At 55.7% G+C, this 24,827-nt stretch overlaps 4 protein-coding genes and 2 non-coding genes across 6 annotated transcripts; 3 read left to right on the forward strand and 3 right to left on the reverse strand.

The window, feature by feature from the left end:
• Positions 1–387: 387 nt before the first annotated feature.
• Positions 388–9,457, reverse strand: TBL3 (transducin beta like 3). Its single transcript, XM_059484393.1, has 22 exons — positions 9,393–9,457; positions 9,205–9,256; positions 9,035–9,130; positions 8,774–8,821; positions 8,002–8,143; positions 7,797–7,881; positions 7,091–7,258; positions 6,643–6,718; positions 6,417–6,513; positions 5,759–5,955; positions 5,331–5,472; positions 4,946–5,004; positions 4,099–4,202; positions 3,580–3,730; positions 3,244–3,474; positions 3,014–3,084; positions 2,469–2,625; positions 2,053–2,111; positions 1,719–1,822; positions 1,495–1,566; positions 1,066–1,224; positions 388–592 (listed from the first exon to the last, which is right to left on the reverse strand). Exons 1-22 carry the CDS (start codon positions 9,443–9,445, stop codon positions 480–482), a joined length of 2,436 nt encoding a protein of 811 aa, XP_059340376.1. The 5' UTR covers positions 9,446–9,457; the 3' UTR covers positions 388–479.
• Positions 9,458–10,233: 776 nt separating this feature from the next.
• On the reverse strand, positions 10,234–10,358 carry LOC132081240 (small nucleolar RNA ACA64). Its single transcript, XR_009419660.1, has one exon. It is a non-coding gene; the product is annotated as a small nucleolar RNA ACA64 (small nucleolar RNA).
• Positions 10,359–10,769: 411 nt separating this feature from the next.
• Positions 10,770–13,354, forward strand: RPS2 (ribosomal protein S2). Its single transcript, XM_059484284.1, has 7 exons — positions 10,770–11,001; positions 11,114–11,203; positions 11,624–11,731; positions 12,156–12,329; positions 12,423–12,582; positions 12,963–13,054; positions 13,234–13,354. Exons 1-7 carry the CDS (start codon positions 10,846–10,848, stop codon positions 13,312–13,314), a joined length of 861 nt encoding a protein of 286 aa, XP_059340267.1. The 5' UTR covers positions 10,770–10,845; the 3' UTR covers positions 13,315–13,354.
• Positions 12,726–12,863, forward strand: LOC132081238 (small nucleolar RNA SNORA64/SNORA10 family). The gene has a single exon (XR_009419658.1). It is a non-coding gene; the product is annotated as a small nucleolar RNA SNORA64/SNORA10 family (small nucleolar RNA).
• Positions 13,355–13,646: 292 nt separating the features above from the next.
• Positions 13,647–15,463, reverse strand: NDUFB10 (NADH:ubiquinone oxidoreductase subunit B10). The gene is made up of 4 exons (XM_059484519.1): positions 15,248–15,463; positions 14,362–14,500; positions 13,963–14,102; positions 13,647–13,850 (listed from the first exon to the last, which is right to left on the reverse strand). Exons 1-4 carry the CDS (start codon positions 15,393–15,395, stop codon positions 13,726–13,728), a joined length of 552 nt encoding a protein of 183 aa, XP_059340502.1. The 5' UTR covers positions 15,396–15,463; the 3' UTR covers positions 13,647–13,725.
• Positions 15,464–16,245: 782 nt separating this feature from the next.
• RPL3L (ribosomal protein L3 like) lies at positions 16,246–24,554 on the forward strand. The gene is made up of 10 exons (XM_059484467.1): positions 16,246–16,354; positions 17,327–17,519; positions 18,686–18,854; positions 19,939–20,074; positions 20,788–20,974; positions 21,667–21,827; positions 22,389–22,490; positions 22,577–22,672; positions 23,189–23,308; positions 24,443–24,554. Exons 1-10 carry the CDS (start codon positions 16,352–16,354, stop codon positions 24,497–24,499), a joined length of 1,224 nt encoding a protein of 407 aa, XP_059340450.1. The 5' UTR covers positions 16,246–16,351; the 3' UTR covers positions 24,500–24,554.
• The last annotated feature ends 273 nt before the right edge of the window (positions 24,555–24,827 follow it).

A 24,827-nucleotide genomic window follows, 5' to 3' on the forward strand; every position in this document is an offset into this window, starting at 1 on the left:
ATAAAGAACTTGTGAGGTATTTGTGTTGTTTGAATTTTATACATTTTTGCTATGAAATAAAATACATGTAAATATCTCTGAAGCCTGCTTGTGCTTTATGCTTCAAAAATTTGCTATTTGGGGAATTTAAATTGTGCTTCCTTCCTCCCAGGTGCTAAATTTTGGGTGGGCACAGGTGAGACCCCTGCCTTTGCCCAAGCAAGATCCCAGCTCCATGAACCCTTTAAATCCCAGCTGCTCATTGGGATTTTGCCTTTTTTAAATCCCAAACTGCCTGCTGTTTGTGAGTCTGAAAATTCAGGGTGTGAAAACACAAACCCTAGCTTGGCCAAAGAAATGACCTTTTCCTTTCATTCATCCCTGAGGAGATTGAATGTTAGACTTGGCTTAGAAATGAAAACATTTATTATAAAATACAGGAGTAAAAATCCTGGTGGGAAAAGCGCTTTGTAAAGAGCAATTGGTGGGAGGACGGAGGGTCACAGAGTGCCCTGGTCCTGCTGGGCCACATCTGCCAGCCTCATGTTGTGCCACATGAACTCGATGAAGGTGGAGGCCTGGAGCAGGCGGCTCAGCCTCTGGAAGTGGCGCTCTGCAGGGAGGGAAGGAGGGCTCAGGGAGGCACCAGAACCCTGCCCTCGATTGTGAAGCCAGGCTGGGAGAGCTGGGAATGGCCAGCCTGGACAAGGGAACACTCCAGAGGGGCCTGAAGGGGCTCCAGGAGAGCTGGAGAGGGACTGGGGACAAGGCATGGAGGGACAGGACACAGGGAATGGCTCCCAGTGCCAGAGGGCAGGGATGGATGGGAGACTGGGAATTGGGAATTGTTCCCTGTGAGGGTGGGCAGGCCCTGGCACAGGGTGCCCAGAGCAGCTGTGGCTGCCCCTGGCAGTGCCCAAGGCCAGGCTGGACACTGGGGCTTTGGATGGGGATCCCACCCTGGGATGGTGGAAGGAAGGTGTCCCTACCATGGCAGGGGTGCATTACCTGGCCTGCCCCTTCCACCCCAAACCATTCCATGATCCCTGACCCAAGCCAGCCCCTCCTGTCCCCACAGGGCCTCACCTGTGTAGGGCAGCAGGGACTCCACGGCAGATTTGATTCCTGAGAACTGCAGGAGGGTGTCGGGGGCCTCGTGCCTCAGCAGGGTCTCCATGACAGCCTGGGCCTCGTGGCAGTTCCTGGAGTTGGTGTTCCACGTCACCAGGAACGCCAGCACGGCCTCTGTGGGGGGAAGGAAGCCTGGCCAGGCTGGCACACAGCACAGCCCACACTGAAAACATCCCGGGGCTCTCACCGAGGTTCAGGTCCCACTTGCCATCCCTGCAAGTGCCCAAGGCCAGTCCTGCTCTACTCAAGGTGTCCCTGCCCATGGCAGAGTGTAAAACTGAACACTCTCCCAACCCAAACCATCCCAGGATTGCAGCATTCTAATTTCAGTGACAGAAAAGCCTCTGACCTGGACACTTTCAGCACTTCAGTAACGCCACAAACCTTTCTGATCCTTGCGGAGCCGAACAATGTTCTCCTCCAGGCGCCTCCTCCCCTCGGGCTCCCTGAGGATGGCTGGGGAGAGAAACCACAGCAGGGACACCCTGGTGATGGCGCTCAGGGAAAACTCAGGATTTCAGAGTAATTATTGCCCTGAGCTGGCCGGAAGGGGTGTCCAGGAAAGGAGGGAGGGCAGGAAATGCCCTCGGAGCACGCTCTGGACTCACCCTTGACCACGGTCAGCACCGTGTGCGGCCGGTCCAGGGAGATGGCCAGGCCCAGAGCTTTGAGGAACCTCTTCTCATGGAGAAGGTTAGACAGCTCCTGCTCTCTGGAAAACAAATCAGGAGTGAGAGTGAGACAAATCTTCAGGTGCTGAAAAAACCAAAACCACAGAAAAAGCAGCAGATTTGGAAATAAAAGTTAAGGAGTTTGTGGTGCTCGTCAATAAATGCCCTCACTCCAATATTGGGATCAGGTGGAGCTGGATGGCTCCAGGTGGGGACAGTTCCACTGCACAGTTTGCCTTTCACAGTTCTTCATGACACAAGATCAACTCACTTCATAATCTGCTCCTCCTGTTTAGCCTGTGCTTCTTTCTCCTCAATTTCAGTCACATCCTATTAAAAAAAAAAAAAAAAAAACCAGGTTAAAACTTTATCAAATCCTGCTTTAATACAGAAGGGTTTTGATTTGGCCATCAAGTGATGTGGGACCAGTTTCTGCAGCAAAATCTTGGGGTCAAGTAATTTAAATGTTAAATTTCCAACTTCCCTCCAAAGCTCATTGCTGGGGCCCAATTGCTACTCTGAGGAAATACAGAATGGCCAAAAAATACCCTCAAACCCCAAGGTCAGCCTCGTTAACCTAATTTCAAACTGCAGACAAGGAGAACACATGAAAAACAAGCCACTGGGACCCTGAGCTCTCCAATTACCCCCATTATTAACCCAGGGAGGAGGCAGCCCCTGCTGTACCTGCCACAGGGTGATGCAGGAGTCACTGGAGGCTGTCACGACCATGTCATCCTTCTTGTTGGAGTGAAGGCCCCAGATTTTGTCCTCATGACCATCCAATGTTTTCACACACTCGTTTGTTTTAATTGTCCAGAGTTTTAAGAGACCGTCAGATCCACTTTTGGAAGAGAAATACAACAGAAAGAATCACTGGACAGATCCTCTCTTGCTCTGTCCCACCTCAAATATCAGATGGACTTGAATGAATTGAACTAATATCCCAATTCCTTCCAAACAGGAACAGAGTTAACCAAACATGAGGAGGGCAAGATGCACCCCTGGCTTTGTCTACTGAGTTTGTCCCAACCCAGCAATGCCACAGCAGCCACATGGAACCCATGGGACACCTGGAGAGGAGGAAGATGAAAATAACCTCCACAGAAAGCCTGGCCTAAACATGGCATCTTCCTATAAACCTGTCCCAAAATTCTTTGGACACAGGAGTGTTTCCTCTTGGTGCTGCTGATGGGCTCAGACATTCCCTGACTCTGGAATCAGGCACAAACCTGCTGAGCAGCTGAGCCCCTCGGCTCACAAAGATGATCTTCAGCACTGAGGCATCGTGGCCCTCAAAGGTCTGCAAAACACAAAGGGAGCTCAGCACTTCCAGGCCTCTGGAGAGACCCCAAAGGATCCCAGTTACTCCCAAAGCCCAAAGGAATAAGCCCCAAATTTTGGAAGGATCCTTGAGGAACCCCAAGGTTTTGCCCAGGGCAAGAGGCAAAGCTCTCATCACCTTCAGACAGCTGAAATCCCGAAGTCCCCAAAGCTTCAGGGTCCCATCGGCCGAGGAGGTGGCCAGGACCTGGTCCACAGGGGAGAACTGCACGCACCAGATGCCACGTTTGTGCCCAGAGAACACCCCCAGCAGGGAGCAGTCGGAGCAGGACCAGAGCTTGGCCAGCCTGTCCTGCGAGCCCGTGGCCAGCAGCTTGTCATTGGGGGACACTGCCACGCTGTTGATGTCCTGGGGAAGCCACAAGAGGAGGAGGAGGAGGGAGAGGGTCAGGCCTGGCTGTGGGACACTGAACAAACAGAGGCTGAAGCACTGAAAGATCAGCTGGAGCTGTACCTTGTCATGGCCCCTCTCAGTGACCCTGGCATGGAGGGGCTCTGGGCGGGAGACCAAGGCTGCTTTAGCTTTGGAAGTGAGGGATTCCGGGATGTTCCAGATCTTGATGGTGCAGTCCTGGCTGCTGGTCACTACAAAGCTTTCCTTCATCCTGAGAGCAGTGAAAGCATCAAGGGCAGGGAAACAACTCCGTGGTTTCTCCTCCCTGACTGGGATCCCCACACTCAGCCACTGCTGGGTGTGGGAAATGGTTTCATGGCTCTCCAAGCTCTTTCAGAGGGATTCCCCCATTTCTGGGCGCATCCAGGGCCAGGCTGGACAGGGGAAGTGTCCCTGCCCATGGCAGGGGTGGCACTGATGACACCTGAGGCCCCTTCCCACCCAAACCACCCCACGGTCCCTTCCCAGCCGGGCACCAGGAGAAGCTGGGAGCAGGGCTGAGGAGCAGCACAGCTGGGAGGGGACAGCACCCCCAGGACATTCCCCTCCCTCCCTCCCTCCCTGCCCAGCGTGTGTTACCTGGAGCAGGCGACAGCGCCCACGCCGTGGGCATGGCCCAGGCCCTGTGCCACACAGGTGACCCTGCCAGCCCTGCCCATGCGCCACAGCCGCACGCTTCTGTCCTGGGGGGGACAGAAAAGCCTCAGCTGGCTGGGGACAGCAGCTCCCTGAGCTTTCACCTCATCCCTGAGCCCCGCTGGTGTCTGCTGCTCCAGCCTGAACCTCACAGCAACATCAGCTCTGGGGCTCCAGCATGGAGGGTTATTGCTGGTTCTCTCAGAGCTTTGGGTTTGGCTCTGTCAGGGCTCTTGGCACCTTTTCACAGAATCACAGAATTTCTAAGTTGGAAGAGACCTTTAAGATCATCGAGTCCAGCCCATGCTCTAACAACTCAACTAGATCATGGCACCAAGTGCCACATCCAGTCTTCCCTTAAACACATCGAGGGATGGTGACTCCACCATCTCCCTGGGTAGATGATTCCAGTATTTGACCACTCTTTCTGTGAAAAACTTCCTCCTTAATTCTAGCCTGGATCTCCCTTGGCGCAGCTTGAGACTGTGTCCTCTTGTTCTGTCTGTTGTTGTTTCCCTCATCAATCTCACACTAACAACTTTTCTGAACTCTAACACCAAACCAGAATGTTTGGAGAAGGAAATATCTCCTTCAGGCCAATAAAATAAAATACAACCAATTTTCCCAGGGACAATGTTAAAAAGGGACAGGGGGAGAACCCCTTTGGGGCATGCAGCAGACTGAGATTGTATGAACAGAAAACCCTTTCTGGATTCCTAAAATAACGTAATTTTGCCCACAAGGTTCAGTAGGAATTAAGAGTTTCATTAAATGGAGAACAGTGACACACCTTGGCACAGGTGACAAACATCAGGCCTTTCCTGAAGACGTCCAAAGCCAGGATTGTTTCTAAAGAGAAGAAATAAAAGCTGGTGGGTGCAGAGCAATGCTGAGATGGGACAACAGAAAGGGGGGAGTTAATGAGCCCAGTGCATAATGAGCCCAGTGCATAATGAGCCAGGGGACAGGTCTGAGACACACTGGTCCCTGAGGCACACACCTGCACCTTCAGCTCCAGTTTACACTGATCTCACTGCCAGGGACAGGGACAAAGGGACACATCCTCTCCCCACACAACTCCCAAACCTGCTGTGGTGCTGCTCCACCAGGAACTCGGGGACTGCTCTCCACCAGAGCTCCAGGAGAAGCTGGATAAAGGCAGGGCTGTCACCCACCTGTGTGCCCGTACAGGATCTGGCAGTGGGACGTTGCCAGCTCAAACACTTTCAGCTGGGGGCTGTTGGTGGCCACCACGATGTGAGAGTCACCAGGGCCCAGGAACTTCACATCCAGCACCTCCTCGTTGTATCCTGCGAGCTGCAACGGCCCAAGAGGGAAATGGAGCTGAAGGGGAGGTGGGAGTGGCTGCTCTTCATTTCATACTGTCTGTAACTTCTACACACAGGAGGCATTTCTGGCTTAGTCTGTTCTGCTTTCTCCCTCCTGTGCTCATCTCCGGGCAACATTCCCCCAAAGCAGTGGAATTCCCTGCCCATGGAGCAATCCCAGAGCAGGCTGGAGCCAGGGGTGCCCTTGGTGCCTCTGCCAGAGCACAGCTGGTCCTGGAGCAGGGACAGAGGGACAGGGAGGCTGGGGCCGTCACCTGCTTCCTGAGCTGCAGGCTCTGAGCATCATAGAACAGGATGTTGTGCTCCATGGACACGGTGAGGATCTCGTTCCTGGCGGGCACAAACTGGCACTGGGAGAGGCTGCGCTCGCTGGGCTCCTCCCGCAGCGCGAAGGGCACGGCCTGGCTGTGCACACAGGCACCTGAGGCTGCCTCCCACACCCTCAGGATGCCTGGAAGAACAGGAAAAAACAGGAGAAACCATGGCAGGGCCACTGCTGCACACAGGGAACAGACAGGAGAAACCATGGCAGGGCCACTGCTGCCCACAGGGAACAGACAGGATAAACCATGGCCAGGCCACTGCTTCACAGTGCATGTCCAGGGAACACCATCCAAAGCACAGTGGGAAAAGCCACCCAGCTCCAAGGCAAGACTGGGCAGGTTGCAGTGGCTGGAAAAGCCCCAAGGGTTTGGTTGTTCACTCAAACTCATCGAGTTTGAAAACAGAGATAAATGTGTTTGAGCGGTAAATCGATCTGTGCCTGTTCCATCCTGTTCCTGCTCATCCACCCTGCCCAAGGAGCTCAGGAGCAGGCTCTGCTCTCCACCCAAGGCTCCTGCCATGGAGAACACACAGCCTAGCAACAACAGCAGTGAAGTGACCCAGGTGCCACCCTTCAGTGTCACTCACCTTTGCTGCCAGCTGTGACAAAGTGCAGCCCTTGATTCTTCACACCCAGCTGAGAGAAATCTCCCTCCTGAGGCAACAGCACAGCAGCTTCCACGGTCTGCAAGAGTCAGAGAGGCACAGGCTGAGCCGGAAACCCCTGGGAACGGGGAGAAACCTGATTTCACAGCATGCAGACCCTGAAGAGGGAGACCATGGCCTCAAAGGAAGGGACAAAGAGCAGTTTCACCTCGTAGACAGGGACGGTTCGTTTGCTCTGCCTGCTCTCCAGGTCCCACACCATGCAGATCTTGTCACGGCCAGAGCTGCAAATGGAAAGCTCAGTTTTAGTGCTGAACCTGTCCAGCTTGGCTCGGGGTGCAAATGTGGCACTGTGGGAGCTCAACACCTCTCTGCAGAGGCCATGGGAGAGAGAGCAGCAGCATTCCCTGTGCCAGCACAGGATATTCCCAGGAACACAGGCAGGTGGGATGGGGCTGGGAGCACCCTGGCACAGTGGAAGTGTCCCTGCCCATGGCAGGGTGGCACTGGATGGGCTTTCAGGTCCCTCCACCCCAAACCACTCCATGGTTCCAATGCACACCCACTGAGCACCTGCACCGCCCCTTCCCCTCAGAGCAGAACCCAGCCAGGCCCTGCAGGAGTGAATGGATGGAGGTGCAGCCCTGCCAGGATACCTGAGGAGGCTGTTCCCATCTGCAAAGGCCAGCGAGGTGACAGCACTGAAGTGTCCCTCCAGCACTGCCACACACCTGCTGCAGCTCAGGTCCCAGATGCGGATCTTGTAATCGATGGAGGAGGAGAAGAGCTGCAGGCGGGAGATGTCGGGGTGGAACTGCACCAGGCTGGGCAGGGCAGAGGACAGCACAGGAATAAACCCCAGCCTTTAAATCATGCACATCCCACAGCAGCCTTTAAATCATGCACATCCCACAGCAGCCTTTAAATCATGCACATCCCACAGCAGCCTTTAAATCATGCACATCCCACAGCAGCACAGCTTGGGTGGGCTTGCAGCATCCTGGCCTACTGGGAGGTGTCCCTGCCCAACGATTCTGTGAGAATTCTGTGAAACAATTCCATGAAAATTCCGTGAAACAACTCCATGAAAATTCTGTGAAAGAATTCCATGAAAATTCTGTGAAACAATTCAATTAAAATTCTGTGAAACAATTCCATTAAAATTCTGTGAAACAACTCCATTAAAATTCTTGACCCGACTGTTTCCTCTCTGGGCACAGTCAGCCATAACCCTGCTCTCAAACAGCAGGAATAGCCCAGAACCTGCTGGGAATTTGCTTTCCTGCTGCGTTAACTCCAGAACTGCACCTCAATCTCAATATCCCAGCACAGCAGGGACTGACAAACAGCACAGCTCCTTACTGTACCACTCCAGAGGATCCCTTCAGGTTGTGTGTGCAGTAGTGTTTGACCATGTCCCAGACCTTGATGGTGCTGTCACAGCCACCTGGAAGAGAAGGAAGAAGGAGCCCTGAGCTCTGGAGGGCAGAGCCGTGGGAGCTCCAGGCTGGACACAGCCCTGAGGCTCCCCAGGAGCAGGACAGCCCTGGGACAGGGTGGCTCGTACCTGTGGCCAGCAGGGTGGCCGTGGGGTCGAAGGCCATGGTGGCCACGGGCGCGGTGTGCACGGCTCGCCAGCTGCGCTCACACCTGGGCTCCCTCCAGCGCCAGCGGCGCAGCAGCAGCGCCCTGCTGCCTGTCACCAGCACCTGGGGACACGGGGACACCCTGAGACACGGGTAACAGCGCCCTGCTGCCTGTCACCAGCACCTGGGGACACGGGGACACCCTGAGACACGGGTAACAGCGCCCTGCTGCCTGTCACCAGCACCTGGGGACACGGGGACACCCTGAGACACGGGTAACAGCGCCCTGCTGCCTGTCACCAGCACCTGGGGACACGGGGACACCCTGAGACACGGGTAACAGCACCCTGCTGCCTGTCACCAGCACCTGGGGACAGGGGACAGCCTGAGACACGGGTAACAGCGCCCTGCTGCCTGTCACCAGCACCTGGGGACATGGGGACAAGGGACAGCCTGGGCACAGGATGGGTTTGGGCTCCTGTCAGTGCCACACAGCACAGGGAGCTGCTGGGGGAGCTCAGGCTCTGGGCAGGTGTGGGTGTGAGCCACAGGTGTGAGGTGAGCCAGGGCTCTGAGTGTGAGCCACAGCTCCCAGGGGACCTCAGGAAGCACACAGGGCATGGAATGGAACCATGGAAGGGATGCACAAGGATCATCAAGTCCAAGCCCTGGCCCTGCATACACACCCCAAAATCCCCCCCATTCCTGGCTCAGCCTGTCCCAGGCTGCTCACAGCCCCCAGCACAAACCCACCTCGTCATCAGGGCTCAGCACGAACGCTGTGACATCCTCTTCCTCATCCTGGGAAAACAGAGGGGAAATGCCACAGCTGAACCATCCCTGCAGGGATCTCCGAGCTCCCTTCTCCAAGGGCTCTGTTTGGCTCAACCAACCAAACCTGTGCTTGGTTGGTTCCCCCTCCCTGCGCTCCTCACTCCCGGGAGCTTTGTATCCACAGCGAGAAACCCCCCCGGGCTCCTCGCAAGCCGCCCAGGAGAGGCGGATGCCGGTCACCTGCTGGAGGCTGTGCAGCACCGCTCCCGTTTCCACATCGATCACGTTGACTTTGCTCCCGCAGGGGCAGAACATGAACTTCCCATCGCGGCTGATCTGGAGAAAGGGATGGGGAACGTTAGAGCCGGGAGGCGCGACATGCCGGGATGTCCCTCCAGAGCCGGGGTTACCTGGATTCGCCCTCCTTTGTAGAACGGCTCGATCTTGCGCGTCGCGGCATAGCTGGAAGGGAAAGAGACGCGCCGGGAGGCCTCGTTAAAGCGGAGCGGTGGCGACCCGGGGGCTCCGGTCCCAGCCCAGCCCGACCCGGCCCCTGGCTCGCCCTCGCAGCCCCAGCCCGGTCCCGCGGGTCCCTCACTTGCTCTTGAAGCGCACGGGAGCGGCGGCGGCGGCCGGGTCCGCGTCCGCCATGGCCGCGGCCCACGTGCTTCCGGTCACCACTTCCGGGAAGTGAGGGAACACTTCCGGTCCCTCAGTGACGGAAGCGAGGGGCGCCACCGGCACCACGTGGGGAGCGCTCCGGAGAACGGGATGAGAATTCCCGGTTCCCCCGGGACAGCGGCCACGGCCCGGCCCCGCAGAACGGGATGAGAATTCCCGGTTCCTCCGGGACAGTGGCTACAGCCCGGCCCCGCAGAACGGGATGAGAATTCCCGGTTCCTCCGGGACAGCGGCCACGGCCCGGCCCCGCAGAACGGGATGAGAATTCCCGGTTCCTCCGGGACAGCCGCCACGGCCCGGCCCCGCAGAACGGGATGAGAAATCCCGGTTCCCCCGGGACAGTGGCTACAGCCCGGCCCCGGGCGGCCCCTGCGCTGCACTTTTCCGCCATCCGGAGCGTTCTCCAGCACAACCGCCCCTCCCCGCCGCAAGGAAGCGTAAAGTAGAACTCCCTGACCACAGCGTAAAGGAGAGCTTTGGACAATGAGAAAGAAGAAAGACGCTCCATCTTTTAATCATTTCATCTTTTATTGCACATTAAAATACAAAAGCGAATCGTTCCCAGCTGTGACTCCCGTCCATCACGGCAGCCCCGTGCTCTTCACAGCTCCTCCGGGGACGGGATCGCCGTGAAGTGCCAGCCCAGCCCAGCCCGTGGCGGGGCCGCGCTCTCAGCGCCCAGGAACGGCACCTGGATCAGGGAACAAACCTCAGACACAGCCCCGCAGCCCCGCGGTGCCGGTACCGCCGGGCACGGCGCTTATGGGAACATGGGTTTCATTCCCCACACACGGCCGTGGGCAATAAGCTTAATGTTCCCGATGCTCTGGGCGCCGTTATCTCACCCGGGGCCACCGCAGACCCCGAATGATTTTCAGACAGCGCCGGGCGCTACCGCGGCCCCCGGAGCGCCTTCCCGGGCAGCACCATTCCCATTTCCCAGCAGTTTTAGAGCGGCTGAAGGCGCAGGGCAGGAGGGAGGTGCGGCAGTGCCCTCACTCCCGCCCGCACCCGCAGCTCCTCACGCCAGCCCCTCACCTGTGGCCGCCGCGCCGCGCTCTGCGCGCTCCGCCCGTGCGCGCCCCTACACCCCGGGCTCCGCGCCCGCCCCGCGCTCTGTATAAATAACAACAAACCACACGTTCCAGCCCGCAGTTATTCCTCATCCAGCGCGCAGGGCCCACTGGCGCCGCTCTCGCGAGATGCCCGCGCAGTATAAATACCGCGCCGGGCGGCGGTGCGGCCTTCTACGCTGAGGGATCACGTAAGTGTGGCGGGAGCGGCGGCGGCAGCACCGCGCGGCCCGGCCCGGCATCCGGCCCCATCCGCGCCCGCCGCCGCCCGCCTGACGTCCCGCTTTGTTCCAGCAAATGGCGGACGACGCCGGTGCTGCGGGAGGAGCGGGAGCGGCCCGCGGGGGCTTCCGCGGTGGATTCGGGACCGGGCTGCGGGGCCGCGGGCGCGGCCGCGGGAGAGGCCGCGGGAGAGGCCGCGGAGCCCGCGGAGGGAAAGCCGAGGATAAGGAGGTGAGTGGGGAGCGGGGACGGGGCCGCTGCCAGCCCCCGGGATGGGCCAGCAGAGCTGGGCCCCGGCCGGTGCTGGCACCTGGTGACTCTTGCCCCTGGGTTTCTCTGCCAGTGGATTCCTGTCACCAAACTCGGCCGCCTGGTCAAGGATATGAAGATCAAGTCTCTTGAGGAGATTTATCTCTTCTCGCTTCCCATCAAGGTGAGTTGCTGTGGACATGGAAGGGAGGGGTCAGGGAGATGCTCCAAGGAGTGGAGGCAGGCAGGGGGAGCCGGGATTGTTCATCTGGGGTAGGGAAAGCTCTGGGGACACCTCAGAGCCTAAAGGGGCTCCAGGAGAGCTGGAGAGGGATTTGGGATAGGGTCAGATGGGATATTGGGAAGGAATTGTTCCCTATAAAGGTGGTGAGGTCCTGGAACAGATTCCCAGAGCAGCTGTGGCTGTCCCTTGATCCCTGGAAGTGTCCAAGGCCAGGTTGAATGGGGCTTGGAGCAGCCTGGGACAGTGGAAGATGTCCCTGCCCTTGGGACGGGGTTGGATTAGCTGACCTTTATGGTCCCCAAGAACCCAAACCATTCCAGGATTGTGTGATTCCTGTGTGCTCAGTGCTGACTCTTGCAGGAGTCGGAGATCATCGATTTCTTCCTGGGCTCCTCGCTGAAGGATGAGGTGCTGAAGATTATGCCTGTGCAGAAACAGACCCGTGCTGGGCAGCGCACCAGGTTCAAGGTAATCCCCTTTTTCTGGAGCCTCCTGCTCACAACTTCCCTTTCTGCACTTTCAGAGCCATTTTAATCACTCCAAATCTCTGTTACTGTGACATCTAGTAAATAAGTATTTTGTTAAGAAAACTTTTCTGACACTGCAAAATTCAGTTGTTCTTGCGCAGCAGTGTTGGGTTTTCGTGGAGAAGTTTTGGGTGTAAGCAGGGAGTGCTGTTGGAGAATTGTGGGGAGTTCTGACCAGAGTGAGGCTGCAGCAAGGAATTGAGTTCTAGTGCTTGGCTGGTTCTGCCTGCAGGATGAACTCTGAGGGGAGAAACGGGTTTTGAGAGCCGTGTGTAAGGTTTGGGGGTGAGCTGTGAGTTCCTGCTAAGCGCACACCACCATGCATAGCCCTGGCTGGAGCACTGAAAACTCCTCTTGTGCTGCAGGCCTTTGTCGCCATCGGGGACTACAACGGCCACGTGGGGCTGGGGGTGAAGTGCTCCAAGGAGGTGGCCACGGCCATCCGCGGGGCCATCATCCTGGCCAAGCTGTCCATCGTGCCCGTGCGGCGCGGCTACTGGGGCAACAAGATCGGGAAGCCACACACGGTGCCCTGCAAGGTGAGAGTCCTGCTGGCCTGGCCCCAGGCTGAGCTCTGGGACTGACCCCACTGTGTCCCTCTGCTTGGGGCTGACCCCGCCGTGTCCCTGCAGGTCACCGGGCGCTGTGGCTCCGTGCTGGTGCGCCTGATCCCGGCCCCCCGTGGCACTGGGATCGTGTCCGCCCCTGTCCCCAAGAAGCTGCTGATGATGGCCGGCATCGATGACTGCTACACGTCAGCGCGGGGCTGCACGGCCACCCTCGGCAACTTTGGTGAGCTCTGGGGCTGCCGCGGGGTTTAGGGACAGTTCTGTCACCTATGGGGCACAGCAGCTCCATTTGTGCTGCCAGTGCAGTCAGTGCTGCTGCAGGTTCCGCCAGAGTTGGTGACAGAGCTGTGGGGTTCAACGCTCCTGGATCTCCCAATCTGCGCGATTGCACTTGTGTGCCGTGGTGTAATCGTCGTAACTGGAGAGAGAGAGCAACCTGAGCTTTGTTGGGTTCATCAGAGAGGCCCTCCCTGGTCTCCCTGATCCTTTCAAAGTTCTACATTTTTGTAACCGGGGGCTATTTTGGAGCTGTGGGTTGATCAGCGGGCTGGTTCTGCAGCCGTTGGCGGGCACTTTGTGACAGCGTGTGACATCTCTCTGCAGCTAAAGCCACCTTCGATGCCATCTCCAAAACCTACAGCTACCTGACTCCTGACCTCTGGAAAGAGACTGTCTTCACCAAGTCTCCCTACCAGGTAAGAGTGTTTTGGTAACTTAGAACTCAAAATTGCCCCTAAAATTCAGATTTCTGTACCCAAAGGTTTGGCAGCTATGAAGCTGAGCCACCCCAACCTCAGTGCACACGAGGGGTGGGAGTGGTGCTGAGGAACCCGTGAGGGGTCTGGGGGAATAACCCCGTTGGTGTTTCTTGCAGGAATTCACTGATCATCTGGCCAAGACCCACACCAGAGTGTCGGTGCAGAGGACCCAGGCAGCCGCTGTGGCCACCACCTAAGGGGTTTTGTAGGACAATAAAGAGATCAGAGAACCAGGAATCCGTGCTTGGTGTGATGGGGGTTGGTGCAGGTGGGTAAAACCACCTGGGGTGGGTTGGGAAGGACCTGGAAACTCATCCAGTTCCACCTTCCACCAATGCTGCTCCAAGCTCTGTCCAGCCTGGCCTTGGGCACTTCACTCAGTGAGGGAAGTCAGAGCCAGGGCAGAGCAGCACACAGAATGTTCTGGAGGCTCATGGAGGAGAGGAGGGCAAACCCCAACAGTGGCGGCCCCAAGTGCCTGGAGCTGAGGGCTTGCAGAGCTCTTCAAAGAATGAATACAGAGCCCAGCTGTACAGATGTCTGTTTATTGTGGAGGCCAAGGAAGCAACATGCACTGGGATACCAGCACCACGGAGGGAGGAACTGCTTCAGGGCCGACCCGAGCCAGTGCCTGGAGGGCACGGATTTTCTGCTGCTTTCCTCTCCTCCATCATCCTGTGCTTCTGCTTCATCAGGCATGTCCGTGCATTGCCATGGAAACCCAGTTCACCGTCTGAAAAAGAAAGGGGATGCCTGAGCAGTGCCTCCATGATGAGTGTGGGATGTGATTTCAGAGCCCCTTCCCTGGGCTCAGCCCTTGCCCTGTGTGCTGCTGCCACACTCACATCTGTCCTGGTAGGCCTTGGTGACCTGTGCCAGCAGCTCCATCTCCTTGGCACAGTTCTGGAACTGGTTGGGCCCTTCCCTCTGCTTGCAGGCAGCCATCCTTTCCCGGACTATCTCCACAATCTGCTGATCAACCATCCTGCAGGAAACAGGGTGAGGAATGAAAAACTGAACCAAGGGCTGAGGACGCCCTGTGGAATGCCAGCTCTGGGATTTTCAGTGTCCTGGTCCCTAATGTCACCATGCCCAGACGTGCTGGAGTGACAGCAGCACACTGATGTGTAACGGGTGGGCTAGAGGTGGTGCCTCAGCACCCCAGCATCCCCCAAAACGCTGCAGGTCCCAGGGCTGTGTGCTCTGCTGTGAGCTGGCTGGGGACAGTGCAGGGGCAGCCATACCTGTCCCTCCTCCACTGAGCCTCGGCCTCGTAGTAGCACAGGTAGTCGCCCTCCAGGCACTGGCTCAGGTCGGGCACACGGCGGAACTTCTGGTGGTAGTAGTAGAACTTGTTCCTGTTCTGCCACCGCTCGATCCAGCCTGCAGGGACAGCCTGGTCACACACCTGGCCCAGCTCCGAGGGCAGCACAGCCCACACAGGACTGGCACTGCCCAGTGCCACCTTCCCTGGCAGCGGCAGTGGCTCCGCACTGTCCAGCTCATGCCCAGCTGTGTATCTGCTCCTCTGTGCTGTGTCCCATGTCCTGTGTCATTGTGTCCCTGTATCCCCTGCACGCTCCCAGTGTCCGAGCTGTGTCCTGATGTCGCTGTATCTTCACAGTGTCCATGACATGTCTCATGTCCCTGTCCCACTACCAATATTGTGTTCTTGTCTGTGTCCCATGTTCCCATGTCTGTGCAGTGTCCTATGTCACTGTGTCTGTCCTATCCAAGCTGTGTTCCTGTCTGTCCCATGTCCCTGTGTCCATGCTGTGTTCTACCATGTGTCCCCTATCCATGTCTGCCCGTGTCCATGTTGTGTCTCATGTCCCCTGCGCTGTCCCTCTGTCCAGGCCGTGTGTGTATCTGTCTGTGTCCCATGTCCCTGTGTCCATGCTGTGTTCTTGTCAATGTCCCGTGTCCCTCTGTCCCAGTGTCCTGTCCCTCTACCGTTACTGTCAGGACCGGTGTCCCTGTGTCCTTGTGCGTGCCCTTTGCCTGTGCAGGTGCCCGTGTCCTCACGCCTTTGCCCCGTGCCCGGTGTGCCCATCCCCGTGTCCCCGTCCCCGCGCCGCTACTCAGCTCCCAGGGAGGAGGACAGGGAAGGGTATCTCGTCCCGCCGGTACCTCGGATTAAGGTGACGGGCGAGTCGAGGACATAGTTGAAGGCGCTCTGGAAGTAGTCGACGGGGTTGGGCACCGAGGTGGTCCTCTCGGAGACGGGGGTGCGGGTCGGAGGCACCTTGTACGCCTCCCAGTCGTGATCTTCTGGCATCGCGGCGGCGGCGGCGAAAGATGGCGGCGACCCCTGAGGGGGCGGGAAACCGGGAACATGGCGGCGACCCGAGGGGCCGGGCGCAGGAATATGGCGGCGGCCCCGAGGCATGCCGGGAGTTGTAGTGCGGGTGTGCCCCATCCGTGAGGGGAGCCCGGCATGGGGCGGGCCGGCAGAGCCCACAGCGGGTCCCGACTGTCCCCTCACTGCTCACAGGGCCATCCCGTCTGTCCCCTCCCTGCTCACAGGGCCATCCCGCAGCCCATGGCACAGTGCTGGGAGCAGATGGCTTTGGGATATCCCCGGCGTGGGAGGCTCCACGCCCTCTGTGGGATCTGTGCTCGGTCACTGCACAGGAATAAAGTTCTGCCTCGTGTCCAGTGGAACTGTCTGGGATCGGTTCTTGCCCATGGCTCTGGTGCCATTGCCATTGGGTCCTGCACACAGGGACACCCCGGCTTGAGTGAATGGGGCTCATCCCTGGAAGGTGTCCCTGCCCATGGCAGGAATTGGCACTGGATGATTTTTAAGGTCCCTTCTAATCCAAACAGCTCTGTGATTCGGAGATGCATTGTCTCAATCTCTTTTCTAGCTAGGCTCACAATCCTGGGCTGACAGACTCTCAGCCTGTGCTGGGGGTACCTGGTGCAGGTGTTCACAGCTCTGGGTGTGTGGTGCCCCTTTTGGAAACTGTCCCTAATGCAGGAAACTGCCCCAATTCCTGCCATTCACACCAGAGTTGTTCAGGAGGGAGCAGCGTAAACTGAGCCAGCAGCAAGTGACCTTTACCACACCACAACTGTCGTGTCCAACCTGCCAGGAATGAAATGAATATCGCAGCGGGTGAAGTGAGCGGCTAAATTTGTGTCTTCAGACCCATTCCCATCTCAAGTATTAATCTGGGGAGGCACCTCCTGACAGCCTCTCTCTGCTGCTGCCTGGCCTGAAGACGTCCCATGGTTGGTAGAGCTCTGCTGTGTGTGCGAGGGTCGGCGAGCAGGGCTGGGTTGTGCTCCTGGTGGTGCCACAGGAATGGGGCAGAATCCTCAGAGCTCCACTCAGGCTGGAAAAGGAGCTTGGTGGAAAGAACAGCCGGGCGTTGGCACTGATCTGAGCTAGGAAGGAGATGCAGTGGGTGCAGGACTAACTCTCCGCTGCTTGTGGTTGAGGTTTATGTGTTTATCTCTTCTCACCTGGCTTTCAAGGTGCCTGTAGAACCTGTGCATGTTCGTGTTGCCAGTTCCTCTGGGCATCCTTTCCCCTGTTTTCCCAATCCTTAGCTGTGCTTGTTTTGTGCCATTTGCCTTGATAACATGAAGCCCAGGAATTCCAAGCAGGCCTTTTTGGTGCTAGAGGATACAAAATAAATTGTTATCATTAAGAGCAGAGAAGGACAGACCTAGTAAAGAATGAACTTCTCCTTCAATGTCCTTCAGAAGAAGCTGGAGGAGGGAGTTCATGTTAAGTTTTTTATTTAGGTGGCATCATTTGTCCAGAAATTTAGTAAATTTGCTGACAGAGAGTAGATTTAGAAAGGGTGTTAGGAAGAAATCCTTCCCCTGTGAGGTGGGCAGGCCCTGGCACAGGCGCCCAGATCAGCTGTGGCTGCCCCTGGATCCCTGGAAGTGTTCAAGTGATGGGGCTTGGAGCACAGTGGAAGTGTCCCCGCCATGGCAGGGGTGGCACTGGATGGGTTTGAGGTCCCTTCCAACCCAAACCATTCCAATATTCTATGTCATTTTCCATGTACGTGACAGAAGCTTGAACAAACCCCTGTCCTGTTGGGACGCAGTGAAGAGCCCAGAACCTCCGTGCCATTCCAATCTGAAAGGGGGGATTTTTGTTGTGTTTTTGTCGTGTTTCTGCCATGTTTCCCTTATCCCCATTTCCCTGAGCTGAGTGCGCAGCTCCCTCTGTGTTCCCCTCCGCAGTCCCACCGCAAGTTCTCGGCTCCCAGGCACGGCCACCTGGGCTTCCTGCCCCACAAGCGCAGCCGCCGGCACCGCGGCAAGGTGAAGGCCTGGCCCAAGGACGACCCCAGCAAACCAGTGCACCTGACAGCTTTCCTGGGCTACAAGGCTGGCATGACCCACACCGTGCGCGAGGTGCACCGGCCCGGCCTCAGTAAGGCTGGGCTGCAGGGGGAGGGAAACTGGGAATGGGCTCCTGGGTAAAGAAAGGCTCTTCATGGAAAGGGGAGTGGAGTGTGATGGTGTTCACAGGGGTTCCAGGATGAGAGGTGAGATGAGAATCTTGACTCCCTGTTTCAGAAGGCTGATTTATTATTTTATGATATATATATTATATATATTATATATATATTTATTATTTTATGATATATATATTATATTAAAATCGATTAAAATATATTATAATGTTAAATATATTAAAATATATTAATTTATTTTAATATATTAAAATATATTAAACTACAAAATATATTATATTATTTTAATTATCTTATATCTTATATATTACATTTAAAAATTATATATTAAAACTATACTAAAAGAATAGAAGAAAGGATTTCATCAGAAGGCTAGCAAGGAAAGAAAGGAATGGAATGATAATAAAATCTTGTGACTGGCCATATTATTATTTTATTACATATATTACATTAAAATATATTAAAATATTAAATATGTTTAAAATATATTACATATATATTAAAATAAATTACTTTATATTTTTAATATATTAAAATATATTAAAATATTAAATATATTATGTTAAAATATAATAATATATTATATGAAAAGAAAATTATATATTAAAACTATACTAAAAGAATAGAAGAAAGAATTTCATCAGAAGGCTAGCAAGGAATAGAAATGAACGGAATGATAATAAAATCTTGTTACTGACTAGACAGTCCGATACAGCTGGGCTGTGATTGGCCATTAATTAGAAACAACCACATGAGACCAATCACAGATGCACCTGTTGCATTCCACAGCAGTAGATAATTATTGCTTGCATTTCGTTTCTGACGCCTCTCAGCTTCTCAGGAGAAAAAAATCCTAGCAAAAGGATTTTTCATAAAATATGTCCGTGACAGTGGAGCCCACAGCGCTGGGTTAAATCCTGGCTGTCCACATCTTGATGGTCAAAGCTCAGCATGGGCTGAGTGTGGAACTGTGCACACTGGGATGGTGAGTTTGGGATGTGAGGAGGCTGTGGCTGGCTGAGATCAAACACAACCTCGCCCCAGCACTCTCTGTGATAGCAGGAATCCTCCAGGGAGCGATCCCAGAGGATGCCCAGCACCCCTTCCCTTTACTGCCCTGCAGAGGTGTCCAAGCGGGAGGAGGTGGAGGCCGTGACCATCATCGAGACGCCCCCGATGGTGGTGGTGGGGGTCGTGGGCTACATCGAGACCCCCAAGGGCCTGAGGAATTTCAAGACCGTTTTTGCCGAGCACATCAGCGATGAGTGCCGCCGCCGCTTCTACAAGAACTGGTACGGGCTCCCAGAAAGGGTCACCAAACACTGGGAATGCCCAGGGAGGTGGTGGAGATGACCAAGGCACCCCTGGGTGTGGCACTCAGTGCCCTGGGCTGGGGGACAAGCTGGGGATCAGCCACAGGTCAGACTGGATGATCTGGGAGGGCTTTTCCAACCTCCTGGGATCCCCAGAGTGGGGCTTTCCTGTGGGGCTGCTGGTGAGGGATCCCTGGCAGGAATTCCACAGGCTCTCCAGGATGCCCAGACAGCTCAGATCCCGAGGAGTGAGCCTGAGGCCTGTTTAGTCATGCACAGGGATACACTGCAGACAGCCCGGTGCTGGGGAGCAGCGTTTGCATATGTAAATTTATTCTAAGAGCTGAACCAAGTTAGCTCTCTCCACAATATCGTGTGGCAGGTTCCTTTTCCCTCGTGTAGCTCCTTGGCTCCCCAGTTAAACGGAATCCTTGATCTGGACTGAAACCAGATTTGCCAGGGGGAAAATTGATGCAGAATGTGGCCCCTGACCCCTATAAATATCAACACCCCTCAGCAGAGAGGGAAGTGGGAACACGAATTTCCTGGCTGTGGGAATTGTGTCTCCTGTCACAGCGCCATGGAGACCCACCCTCACATTGATCCCTGTTTGCTCCTGTCAGCCCTTTTCATGCTCATCCCTCTTCCCACCGAGCCCTTGGCAGGCAGGTGAGGCTCAGGTACCCACAGGTAGCAGGGAAGTGATTTCCTGGCTGCAGGAATCCCCTGTAAGTGCCATGGGGACGCACCCACCCCAAGGCTCTGTCCCTGCTTTCTCCTGCCTCGGATTTTGCGCCTGTTCTGACGGTGCTGAGTTAGTCAGTGGGAGAGAACTGCATTCCTCATGCAGAAAGGCTTGAATTACCATTGCAGGAGCCCTTTTCAGGGCTCATTATCCACCTCCCTCTTCCCACCTCAGGGTCCTGACAGTCGGGTGAGGCTCAGGTATCCACAGGTTCCTTGTGCCACTGAGGAGGTGACAGCCAGGGTGACCTGTCCCCTCTCTGCAGTGTCACCAGCCCTTTATCAGCTCTGATGGCTGCTAAACCACTCCTGTCCCTAGGCACAAGAGCAAGAAGAAGGCGTTCACCAAGTACTGCAAGAAATGGCAGGATGAGGCTGGGAAAAGGCAGCTGGAGAAGGATTTTGCAGCCATGAAGAAGTACTGCAAGGTCATCCGTGTCATTATGCACACACAGGTCAGAGCCTCCCCCTGGCAGGGGCAGGGGGCTTGGGGGCTTCCTCGGCTCTGAAGGGCCTGGAAATGGGATCAGGGGGTGTTTTGGTGGGGTCAGAGGGGCTGAGAGGGTGTGAGATGGGGATAGGAGGTGCTGGCTGACCTTTCCAGCTCCCAGAGCCCTCCCAGCCCTCTGCTCCAGGGCTGCCATGGGGGCTGTGGTTTGGGATCCCTGGGGAGCCCCCACACCCCAGTGGGAGCCCACGCACCCCATGGAGGAGAGCAGGAGCAGGGCAGAGCCTGGGCAGGTCCTGAGTCCTGTGTCAGCAATGGACCTCATGATCACCTCAAATTAGCAACTGGTGTCAAATGTTTTGGGCAAAAATAACCCCACGGGCAGGCACAGTTTTGCCAAATGCTGATTCCTGGATACACACAGAGCCATTTTAATGCTGATCCCTGGAGTTAAGGGCTGCTTTGGGGTCTGGGGGAGAGCTTAGCTGGCTCAAGGCCAGACGGGGTCTCTGGGCTCAAGGACAAGGAGTTGGCTCCATAAAATCCCAGCTATAAAGAGCTGCTGACCCGGGGCTGCTATGAAAGGGGGTGGCTGTGGCAGAGAGGTGAAGCAGTGGCCCTACTCACCCCTGTGCCCCTCACAAATTGTGAGGGACCCATCCCTGCTGCACCCTCCTGTCTGTGGGGCGAGGATCCACCCTAAAGCGCGGTGTGCTGCAGATGAGGCTGCTCCCCCTGAGGCAGAAGAAGGCCCACATCATGGAGATCCAGCTGAACGGGGGCACGGTGGCTGAGAAGGTGGACTGGGTGCGGGAGAGGCTGGAGAAGCAGATCTCTGTGCACAGTGTCTTCAGCCAGAACGAGATGATCGATGTCATCGGCGTGACCAAGGGCCACGGCATGAAAGGTACAGGGCTCTGGGGCTGTGCTCCTCACAGGGCTCTGCCCAGCAGCTGCTTTTGGGGTAGGGGAGTGTTAACCATGCTGAGAACCCCTCGCTTTCTGTAGAGGGAGTAGCAAAAAGCCTCAGCATCTAAAGCATGACATCCAGTTCTGGTGTGGCAGGGCTCGGCTTCCTTAATTTCAGCAAGGGAAAAATTCAACAGGGGCACCTCTGGTGTAGATACAGAGGAGTTGACAAGGTAATCTCTGTTGGAAGGATTTCCCCTGAGATTAAGGCCAGTGAAGGCCTCCTCCCAGGAGGCTCAGAGGCACTGTCAGTGCATAGAGCAACCAGGTCTAATGGGAGGTGTCCCTGCCCATGGCACGGGTTGGAACTGGATGGTCTTTACGGTCCCTTCCAATCCAAACCATTCTGTGATGGTGTGAATTTCACAAACCCCACATGTGCAGAGGTGTGGGCATCCCTGGGTGTGTACGTGGGACCTCCAGGTCTGATCAGAGCCCTGGGAGGTGAGAATAGCTCCTGATCTCCTCCCAACACGGCCTCCTCTGATAACTGCAGGAGAGCCATGGGACTGTTCCTCAAGAGAGCCATGGGACTGTCCCTCAGGGACTGTCCCTCAGGGGAGCCACAGGACTGTCCTTCCCAGCCCCAGCCCTCCCTGCTGGCCCTGCTGACTGTCCCCACGCCCCCAGGGGTGACCAGCCGCTGGCACACCAAGAAGCTGCCCAGGAAGACGCACAAGGGCCTGCGGAAGGTGGCCTGCATCGGGGCCTGGCACCCGGCCCGCGTGGGCTACTCCATCGCGCGGGCCGGCCAGAAGGGCTACCACCACCGCACCGAGATCAACAAGAAGGTATGGCCAGGGGGCTCCATCCTGTCACACCCTCCTCCCCATGCTGCCCTCAGCTCCCTGCATCCTCACGGATGTTCCCCTGGACACCTCCATGTCCCTCCTGGTGATTTCCTGCTGATTGAGGGCATGCCAAAAACCTGTAGGGGAATTCAGTATGGGTAAATGAAGGTGGTATAGGATGTGATCTTATCCCCTAAAGAGTTGCATCTGAACCAATTATTAAAGATTAGGAGCAGGCCTGATGTTAACAGGCCACACCTCTAGCCAATAAGAAGAGTGTTATAAAATAGTGGATTGGTTGGTTGAGGGGGAACTGAGAACTGGAGTCAGTTGGTTCCTGTGAGGACAAGGTAGGGTCAGTGCCTGGAGGAGCTGCCTGCAAGAAACATCAAGGAGTATGAAACTCTAGCAATATGGAACCCTTGCAATGTAGTGATAATAGAGCTTCTGCAATATAATGACAACAAAAACCACATGGTTCTGTGGGAGATTCTGGCACCCTGTGAAGCTCCTCAGCAAGGGGCAGGAGAGCCTCCATCCCCACTGCCTGTGTGTTCCCAGATTTACCGCATTGGCCACGGGATCCACGTGGAGGATGGCAAAGTGGTGAGGAACAACGCCTCGACGCACTACGACATCACCGAGAAGACCATCACGCCCATGGTGAGGGCTGAGGGGTGACAGGGCCGTGCCCCCCTGACCCTCCCAGCCAGCTCTCCTGCCCACCCACCCCTCTGCTCTCCCCACAGGGTGGTTTCCCTCACTACGGGGAGGTCAACAACGATTTCCTCATGCTGAAGGGCTGCGTGGTGGGCACCAGGAAGCGCGTGCTCACCCTGCGCAAGGTGAGAGCACCTGGGATGGGCTGCAGCTCCCCAGGAGCACATTCCCCACATGGAGAACCCTCCAAGTGCTGGGCAGGGACACTGGGCAGGTCCTTGGTGCAGTGTCAGCAGGTGGATGGAGCTGGAGAGCTCTGAGGGCTGTGGTTCATTTCAGAAATGAAACCTTGGGTTGTCACAGCAAGGTGAGTGGGCACTGGAATGGGCTGCCCAGGGATGGGGTAGTGGAGTCCCTGGTGTTTAAGGACAGAATGGATGTGGCACTCAGTGCCATGGTCTGGGTGACAAAGTCAGGTCATAGGTTGGACTTGGTGATCTCAGAGGTTTTTCCAGCCTGGCTGATTCTGTGCAATGCTGAGCAAAGAGCAGCTCTGCAAGCTCTCTCCCATCTGAGTCCCAGGGTGTCACTGTGAGAACACAGATTTTTGAGGGGATGTTTTAGAGGATATTCCAGCCCTGCTTCCATGAGACCAGCTGTTCTGTGACACTTCCCCTGCTGTTGTGGCTGTTCTTTCCCAGTCCCTGCTGGTGCACACGAGCCGCCGGGCCCACGAAGCCATTGAGCTCAAATTCATCGACACCACTTCCAAATTCGGCCATGGCCGCTTCCAGACAGCTCAGGAGAAGAGAGCTTTCATGGTGAGTTCCTCAGGCTGCCACTGTCTGACTCCAACCAAGCATCTTCCATGGGCAGGGAGGTGGAACTGGATGAATTTTGTGTCCCTTCCAACCCAAACCATCCCAGGATTCTATGATTCCATGATTCTGTGTTGTGTTCATCAACACAACAACAGCCAAGTGAATGTTTGAGGCTCTCTTGCCTAAAGGCAGCCATGAATTCCGTTCACACAGCAGAAATGATGCTGAGGAAGAACAGGATGGTTGTATGAGTGATCCAAGACAACTCAACCAGCAAATAAAAGACCATATGGGTAACCAGTTCACATTCACCATGGGAAGTTTTAAACAAGCAGTTAACTTGGCAGGCACTGTCTTGGCCATATGGTGCCTTTCACTCAGAATTGTGCACTGCTTTGATTTGTTTGGAATGATTTATAGCTTTAATGTTCTCATAGGAAAAAAAAGTTTGGGTCAAATTCAGATGCAGATTCATGGTGCTTTTGTCAGAAGCTTTCAAGAAGGCCAAGCAGTGTATTTTTCTTAAATCCAGGGCAAAAAAATAATATAATTAAATAATCCAAACACAGCAGTTTCCTGAATAGTTTTGCAGTCTTCACCAGGCTGGGGTGAGTCTGAGTCTGAAGCGGAGGAAGCACTGAGTAAACCAGGAGAGGGAGAAGGGAAAGAAACAAGTGTCTGTGTCCCACGCAGATGTAAACTGGGTCTGGCTGTGGCCTGTCAGCCAGAAATGCCATGTGAAGCTGGCTAAGCCTCCTTAGTGCTGCCAGGGGGATTGGTGAGGCACTGCCTCTGCAGAGCTCTTTAGAAGTTAAGCTGATTTCCTCCAGCTCAGTGTCAGGAGCCTCTTGTGTCACTGCCAGCCCTGAGCTGCTCTGACAGGAGGAGGTCTGACCTGGGTGCAGCTCTTTTCTTTGCCATTTTGCCCCATGGACTCTGTGGTAAAGCATCACATTTGTCTGGAAGTTGAGGGACATAAGTAATTCCTGCCACCTGCTCCCGTAGGATTGATTTGCTGTGGGATAATCCCATTTTTCAGCTGATGGCCCGAGCTGCCTTTCTGGTCACCACAGCCCAGACGCAGCCAGGTCTGTGTGTCCCTAAATCCAAACTCTCCTCTCTGCTCTCTTCCAGGGCCCCCAGAAGAAGCATTTGGTGAAGGAGAAGCCAGGTGTGCAGGAAGAGCTCTGAGGACAGAGATCCAAGGCTGCCTGCTGGGCATTTGCAATAAAGGGGCTCCAAGCCATGCCTGCTCCTCTCTCCTTCTGGAGGGGTGTCCTGCCTTCCTGCCTGTTCTCAGGCTCCTCAGCAGCTGGGGATGGGAAAAGTGGCATTTGGGACTGGCCCACATGGATGGGGACTAACTGGGACAGCCAAGTGCCAGGTCTGCCCTCTGGATCCTCCCTTTCCTCTCCTCCCAGTGAATTTTTCCCTCTCACCCAAATCACCACAAAGTCTCCCCCATCTCATCCAGCAGAGAGCAGAGCACATTCCAGCACTTCTGCCCCAGTTTCCACTG

The sequence above is a fragment of the Ammospiza nelsoni genome, chromosome 17 (assembly GCF_027579445.1).
Source record: "Ammospiza nelsoni isolate bAmmNel1 chromosome 17, bAmmNel1.pri, whole genome shotgun sequence".
In the NCBI taxonomy this organism is placed as follows: domain Eukaryota; kingdom Metazoa; phylum Chordata; class Aves; order Passeriformes; family Passerellidae; genus Ammospiza; species Ammospiza nelsoni.

Bases quoted from the DNA above. Each gene is read 5' to 3' on its own strand.
- TBL3 (XM_059484393.1), bottom strand. From the start codon at position 9,445: ATGGCGGACGCGGACCCGGCCGCCGCCGCCGCTCCCGTGCGCTTCAAG. The intron at 1,823-2,052 runs GTGAGTTGATCT...TTTGTTTTCCAG, and splicing joins CAGGAGGAGCAGATTATGAA to AGAGCAGGAGCTGTCTAACC. The intron at 1,567-1,718 runs GTGAGTCCAGAG...TTCTCTCCCCAG, and splicing joins GGTGCTGACCGTGGTCAAGG to CCATCCTCAGGGAGCCCGAG.
- RPS2 (XM_059484284.1), top strand. From the start codon at position 10,846: ATGGCGGACGACGCCGGTGCTGCGGGAGGAGCGGGAGCGGCCCGCGGG. The intron at 11,002-11,113 runs GTGAGTGGGGAG...TTTCTCTGCCAG, and splicing joins GGAAAGCCGAGGATAAGGAG to TGGATTCCTGTCACCAAACT. The intron at 11,204-11,623 runs GTGAGTTGCTGT...TGACTCTTGCAG, and splicing joins TCTTCTCGCTTCCCATCAAG to GAGTCGGAGATCATCGATTT.
- NDUFB10 (XM_059484519.1), bottom strand. From the start codon at position 15,395: ATGCCAGAAGATCACGACTGGGAGGCGTACAAGGTGCCTCCGACCCGC. The intron at 14,103-14,361 runs GTATGGCTGCCC...TGTTTCCTGCAG, and splicing joins GCTCAGTGGAGGAGGGACAG to GATGGTTGATCAGCAGATTG. The intron at 13,851-13,962 runs GTGAGTGTGGCA...TTTCTTTTTCAG, and splicing joins CAAGGCCTACCAGGACAGAT to ACGGTGAACTGGGTTTCCAT.
- RPL3L (XM_059484467.1), top strand. The intron at 17,520-18,685 runs GTAAGGCTGGGC...ACTGCCCTGCAG, and splicing joins GGTGCACCGGCCCGGCCTCA to AGGTGTCCAAGCGGGAGGAG. The intron at 18,855-19,938 runs GTACGGGCTCCC...TCCTGTCCCTAG, and splicing joins CGCCGCTTCTACAAGAACTG to GCACAAGAGCAAGAAGAAGG.